At 41.8% G+C, this 7,191-nt stretch overlaps 1 protein-coding gene across 1 annotated transcript; it reads left to right on the forward strand.

Moving 5' to 3' along the window:
* Positions 1-5,853: 5,853 nt before the first annotated feature.
* LOC140788463 (uncharacterized) lies at positions 5,854-6,726 on the forward strand. The gene is made up of 4 exons (XM_073137714.1): positions 5,854-5,896; positions 6,011-6,164; positions 6,303-6,447; positions 6,529-6,726. The coding sequence occupies exons 1-4, from the start codon at positions 5,854-5,856 to the stop codon at positions 6,724-6,726; spliced, it is 540 nt and encodes a 179-aa protein (XP_072993815.1).
* Positions 6,727-7,191: the final 465 nt, after the last annotated feature.

The following is a 7,191-nucleotide window of genomic DNA, read 5'->3' on the forward strand; positions in this document are numbered from 1 at the left end:
TGAGGATGTCATTGTGGAGGGTGCAGAGGAAGATATTCAAGCTGAAATATCGATGCATTCATATTCGGGTACTTCCGCGCCAAGGACATTACGAATAGATGAACTCGTTAGAAAGCATTGTGTGCACATCCTCATTGATTCGGGGAGTACACACAACTTTCTAGATGAGAGGTTAGTGAGGAGATTGGATTTGGATGCTGAACCAACCATGGGATTTGATGTTGCTATTGGAGACGGCTCGAAGCTTAAGGTGGAGAGCTTGTGTCGCCGGGTTGGTATACGAGTACAAGGACACAACATCATTGTGGACTTGTATCCGTTGGCATTGTGAGGAGCGGACATTGTCCTTAGTGCTCAGTGGTTACAGAGTTTGGGACTTATCACATTTGATTTCCGGAGCATGTGGATGAAATTTAAACAAGTAAACAAAGATGTGTGGCTTGATGGTGTTCGGTCTTCGCCGATTCGTGCGATGCATCCTATGGTGGAGCTGCCTTGTTGATAAGCTCTGATACCAATGATAAGCTTTGATACCACTTGATAAGATATGGAACCAAAGATAGGCTATGCTATGATTCTTTTAAGATCTGAATATATTACACAAATTAGTCCGCGCAGCTGTGGGAAAATATTTGTCAGATATTCTATGGTAGTCAGAAAATTACTAAACCAATTGGATTAGGTCCATAACTTTCTGATCTACAACTTTTGTATTTAGGACCTTCGTAGATACAAATTTTAGCAGGGATAAAAACACGGAATAACGTGGGTGATGGTGGTGGTGACGGGTGGAGTGGATGTTAGGGTTATGGATGGGTATGGAGATGAGGGTGAATTGTGGATGTGATTAACAAAAGTAGACAAAGGGAACAAAGTGGTCAAGATCCCAAAGAAGAGGGGCGGCTTGATAGTCGAGGGATAGTATAAGTTAGAAGAAACCTTACCAACTGTAGAGGTGGAAGGATGGTGAAAAGGGAGGAGGGAGAAATCTAGAGAGAAGATATGACGCAAGAAATCAGTAATCCAATAGTATAATAAAGTTGGCTGCCATCCACATATTTATAGAGGCTAGCCAACAAGTCCTAAAATAATATGAAACCCTTATTCTAGAGGATTCCCATCGATCGTATTCAAACGCGCCTGATCGCATTCGAACACACTCAAAAAGCTCCATCTTTGGATGTGCGAACGCGATACATGCGTTCGAATGCGGGCATTTGAACACGCCCGACTGCGTCCGAACACACAATATGCATTCTCTGTATTTGTGGACCTAATGCAGGCGTTCGTAGGGGCGTTCGAACGCGACCCCTCCTATATTCGAACGCGACTTACATAAATTTTATTTTAATAAAAATAAATACCTAATGCAATAAGAAAAGATCCTAACTAAGTGTATCACTTGTGTGTATAATTTAGTCTATCTTTGGTACGAGAACTTATCATCTGGTAACAAAGCTTATTAATGGGTTATGGGCCCACCATGCATATGCTGGGACCTTGTGGGTTAGGACCAGTAGGAGATGAGCCTTAAACGAGTTCAGGTACTACCATTGAATTGTCTAATTTATTAGATAACTTTTCTGGACTGTTTGTGGAGCCTCAGCTATAATAACCCAAGCCCAAGTTTAAAAAAAAAAGAGAAGAAGAAAAAAAAGCACTGCATGGCACGACAGCTCGTGCCATGCAGTGGCAGCGGTGATGGGCGCCACGCGCCCCAAGCGCCGGCCCGGCCAACCTGGCCGAGCCAGCTGGCGCGGTGGGCCCCTGCCGCCGCCGCTGCCGCTGCCCCCTCCCCACTGTTTCTCTCTCTCTCTCTCTTTTTCTCTCTCTCTCTCTCTTTCTCTCTCTCTCGGATTCATTCTCATCTTCCTCTCTTTCTCTCTCTCTCTCTAACACCCCTTCTCTCTCTCTACCCACTACCGCCACCACATCCACTAACGCCGGTGAGCTTCCCTCCTTCTTTCTCTCTCTCTCTACCTCTCTTTCTCTCAGACCGCCAGAGGATTAAGCCGTCGGCGAGAGGCCGGCCGCTGAGTGGCCACCAGCGGCTGCACCCCTCCCCCATGGCCCAACCTTCTTCCTCTTCTTCTTCTTCTTTCTTCTTCTTCTCCTTCTTCTTCTTCTTCTCTTTCTTCTTCCTTTCCTCCTCCTTCTTCCTTTCTCTCCCTGGCTGCACTCTGCAAGGGGTGCTGGGCTCGGCCCAGTGCCCTTGCAGCGCCAGGCGCTAGGCTCGGCCCAGCGCCTTGCTGTGCATGGTGCTGGGCTGAGCCCATCACTATATACAATTCTATTTTTTCTATATATATATATATAGATATGCACAATTAGTTTAGCTTAGTTAATTTAATGTATTTAAGTTATACAAATTAAATATAATTATATCATAGTTAGTATATAGTTCTAATTATATCATGTTTAGCAAAATATCTGCAATATAAATTACTATTTTAATCCTAAGTAGGCAATAGAAATTTTTAGGGTTATGTACGTATACTCTTACATAATTAATTGCAGTAACTTAATTATTATTTTCTTAATTATCAAAGAGAATAGTAGATAGATAAAATATATTTTAAATACACTAGTAAATAATATAATTATGATTAATAAATAACAAAAACAAATATAGAATTGAAGAGTACATAATTACAACTAGAAACTATCATTTTGTCGGGTTAATTTTAATTAATAGAAAAATTGATATGTTTGTTATAAATAATTTCAGATCCCGACACCCCTATTCAAGACCCTGTGGACCTAACTATCGAGGCTTGATCGTTATCATAGCAGCGTGAACGAGTGGTGGTTTGGTATTTGTAGTGGTGTGAGTAGTCTAATCCCCTAAACACCTTTCTCAAATTAGGATATATTATATCTTATGTACACACATGTTTTGGCCTCCAGCATGATTATATGATTTTATCTAGAGATGATTTCAGTCAAGCATATTTTATCATGTATTTAATTAGGCTGATCTGCGATATGAGTACATTGGTGATATATAGAGATGATTATACTGTTATGGTTTTTATGTCGGGATGATCTCTATCATGAGTATGCATGTGATAGACTAGCAAAAGTATACATATGTTAGATACATAGTTAGAGTCGGCATTGCATCATTTTTCTCTTGGCTTCTTTACCAGCTAAATTCCTGAGTTGCATGATCTGTTGTCGTACTGGATATATGCATATGATTTATCATGTATTGGAAAGCATAAAAGTACATGTGTATGTGATGTGATGTGATGTGATATGATGTGATGGCTAGAGCGGTATCTGGTCCGGACTGGTACTGGACATACTCTTAGCGTATGGCAGAGTATGGTGATGGCTGATGGTTGTACTCTTAGCGTATGATAGGGTACAACTATCGTTGATATACCCTTAGCATTTGACAGGGTATGATTACTTTCTTCTAAGATACCCTTAGCGTATGGTAGGGTATGATTTATCTACAGAGATACTCTTAGCGTATGACAGGGTATGCTCTGAGCTTGTGACATGATGTGTATCGAGTTTGGGGTCAGGTACCGTAGTCCAGCATTGTGGATGATATTTAGAGTTGAGACGGTTAATTGTGATAGTGAGAGATATGTGGATTATATCTAGCTCTGACATATACGATTATCTAGTGGTTGGCATGCATCATGCATCATCATTGATGTGATTAGTTCTATTATTGTTATACATGATATGTCGTTATATTCGGTGATGTTATATAGTAATTTCATCATGTGATATATTTTTAGATGAGGATATAATATGCTCATTCATGAGGATTAATTTCATTCATATATATGTCATTGAGGATACATACATATATGTTCATACATGGCATCATGTTATTTTCTGATTCATATTATCTAGTACATGATTTACTCTCTGTTTAGCATCACTGATTCGGGGTAAGGTCTAATCACTGAGCCTTTAGCTCATGACTCTCTTTGTTTTCTCCTTTCCAAAAACCCAAGTGAGCGAGTGGAGCAGGATACTCCCTTAGAGACCTCGCGAGTGGGTAAAGAGTAGTGTGTGGTTAATGTTTTGCGCTAGTTGAGTTCTCTTATTTGATGTACTAGTGGACATCCTCCAAGTATGTCTTTATCCTTGTCTTATATTCTAATAGGTGACTTTATACCTGTATAATGATATATATACCACCGTTGTATATATGTAGTTGTGAAAAGCTCTTGATGATGTGTTGTGGCCTGTGTGGGGCCCATGTAGGGTTATTTGTATGCTGTTGACATTTATACTTGAGTTTTTCTCAGTTTAAATGTTGTGGATAAAATTATGATGTTACTACAGGTTTATTTGATTATCAGTATCTAACTGAATGGTTAGGTGCTATGCACGTGTCGTGTGTGCTCGTGCCATGCACGTGTTTAGAGTTTGGGTGTCACATTTTAGAGTAGTATCAGAGCTTAGGTTTGTTAAGTATCCGACATATCATTGAGAGCTTTTGTACATTGTCACCTTGAGTCTAGGAAAATGCTGCGGTCTTAGGGTTACGTAAGAGATAAATTTTAGAATTTTACTTGATCACTAATCAGTTGATGAATTTGATCATTTCTACAGAAAGATGCCACCAGGTCGCAGAGGTTCATAGTCTAGGGTGACCTCCACAGCTGAGGCCCCTACTAAGACCCCAGAAGTTCCTCCGTCTGTAGAGGAGCGTGATCCTATTTCGCGCCTCCTGGATAGTCAAGAAAGACTTATTGAGGAAATCCTTCGAGGTAGAGGAGCTGGCATATTAGCAGAGAGCTCTGAGCCGCCTCCTACAACGACCATCACCTTAAATAAGTTTATGCAGTTAAACCCCCCAATTTACAATGGAGGTGTTGATCCACTGGAGGCTAGTGGATGGTTATCGGACATAGAGAAAATGTTGGATACTTTAGGATGTAATGATCAGCAGAAGGTAGCATTTGCTGCCTTTATGCTCCGAGGTGAGGCAGAACAATGGTGGAAAGCTACAGAAAGACTGATAAAATCAAGGATAGGGGACGCTGTCATCACTTGGGAGTTATTTCTAGATGCCTTTGATCAAAAGCATTTTCCAGCTTGGAGGAAAGAAAAGATGGAAGAAGAATTTCTGCATTTACGTCAGGGTCCTATGACGGTAGCAGAGTACGAGGTCAAATTTAATGCTTTAGCCCGTTTTGTACCCCATCAAGTTCCAAATGAAGCAGCCAGAACTCGACGTTTCAAGCATGGGCTGAATTATGCTATACGACAGAGTTTGGAGGTAGCAGGCCTCATCCCTTATGCTGATACCGTAGAGAGAGCGATGGCACTTGAGGGGTGATTCAGGAGAAGAGGGCTATGGAAGCTCGGCGATCCGGAACCCAATCTAGGCGAGGCAGGAGTTCTAGGGTCTTTTCTGCAAGCCAGAGCCTACCGCCTTCGCAGACACAGCGTTGCCTTTCCTACCATCCTTATCAGGGAAGTTCTAGCACTGGTTCATCTGTTAACCGATCTGATTCACAGGGATCTGGAGGACTTAGCCAGGCAGTGTCTCAGGTTAGTGTGAGTGGGCCGTCCTCAGTTGGTAGAGGAAGTGGATTTCCTAGGGGACCGCCAAGTCAGGGTCGGCCTTGCTTCGAATGTGGCAAATATGGTCATCATCTACAAGATTGCCCTAACCCACGTCTGTGTTACGAGTGTGGGCAGCCTGGTCATATCCGTCGTGACTGTCCACGTGCTGCCCCTGCCCCGGTTACGGTTGCTGCAGCATCGTCTAGAACTGCACCTTTCGGGGTATCTGCTATGGCTAGCTGAGGCAGAGGAGTTAGCGGGGCAGTTTCCTTTCAGTCTGGTCGAAAGTCTAGAGGTGGTCGGATCTTCGCGATGACGGAGCACGATGCTTTGGCATCTAATGATGTGGCCACAGGTACTCTGAATTTATTTTCTCATACAACAAGAGTTTTATTTGATCCGGGTGCCACACATTCTCTTACTTCAAGTTCTTTTGCTTGCCATTCTGATATTCAAATGGAACCTTTAGAGGATATTCTGTTGATTGCCACACCAGTAGGAGAGACAGTTGTTATTGATTCGGCTTATAAATCTTGCATAGTTAGCTTTGGGGATAGGGAGTTCAAAGTAAATCTTTTGCCACTAGAGCTGACAGATTTTGATGTTATCTTAAGGATGGATTGGTTAGTTGCATATCATGCCAACATAGATTTCTATAGAAAGGAAATTGTGATGAATTTAGCTGATGGAGCAGAATATAGAATTAAGGGCAATAAATCCAGTAACCCTATGAAGATAATATCTGCATTTGAAGCTTATAGGTTACTAAAGAAAGGATGTACAAGTGTCTTAGCTAGTCTGTCAAGGGATACTGCTAAACAGATTAAATTAGAAGATGTCCGAGTTATTAGAGAGTTTCCTGATGTTTTTCTAGATGATCTCCCCGGATTACCCCCGGACAGGGAAGTAAACTTTTCAATTGATTTAGCTCCTGATACTTCACCTATTTCTAAAGCTCCCTATAGAATGGCACCAATAAAATTGAAGGAACTTAAGGTACAGTTGGAAGAACTACTACTAAAAGGCTTCATAAGACCTAGTGTCTCTCCTTGGGGAGCACCTATTCTTTTTGTTAAGAAGGATGGGACACTCAGGCTGTGTATAGACTATTACCGTCAAGAACCGATATCCCATTCCGATTATAGAGGAGTTTTTAGACAAGCTTACAGGGGCGGCTATATTTAGTAAGCTTAACTTGAGGGCCGGGTATCATTAAATTAGAGTTTACTCGGTGGATGTGCAAAATCTGCATTTTGGACTTCGGACGGGCATTACGAGTTCCGGGTGATGCCTTGTGGTCTCACCAATGCTCCAGCTATCTTTCAAGGCCTCATGAATGATATATTTTGGCTTCTCTTGCAAAGGTATGTCTTGGTATTTTTTAATAATATTTTAGCGTATAGTAGGACTGAATTGGAGCATTGGTGGTATTTGGAGGACGTGCAGAATTTGTTGAAGCAAAATCAATTGAAGATCAAGAAGTCCAAGTGCCTATGGGGAGTACCATAAATGGAGTATTTAGGTCACATCATTTCAGCGGATGTTGTAGCGGTGGATCCTCAAAAGGTTGCATGCATGACCGCTTGGCCTATTCCTACTATTACCACTAGATTGAGAGGATTTTTGGGGCTGACTGGATATTATCACCGA

This window comes from Typha latifolia, chromosome 5 (genome assembly GCF_019914945.1).
Source record: "Typha latifolia isolate L0001 chromosome 5, TyphaL0001v2, whole genome shotgun sequence".
In the NCBI taxonomy this organism is placed as follows: domain Eukaryota; kingdom Viridiplantae; phylum Streptophyta; class Magnoliopsida; order Poales; family Typhaceae; genus Typha; species Typha latifolia.

Bases quoted from the DNA above. Each gene is read 5' to 3' on its own strand.
- LOC140788463 (XM_073137714.1), top strand. From the start codon at position 5,854: ATGACGGAGCACGATGCTTTGGCATCTAATGATGTGGCCACAG. The intron at 5,897-6,010 runs GTACTCTGAATT...TGGAACCTTTAG, and splicing joins ATCTAATGATGTGGCCACAG to AGGATATTCTGTTGATTGCC. The intron at 6,448-6,528 runs GTAAACTTTTCA...ATAAAATTGAAG, and splicing joins GATTACCCCCGGACAGGGAA to GAACTTAAGGTACAGTTGGA.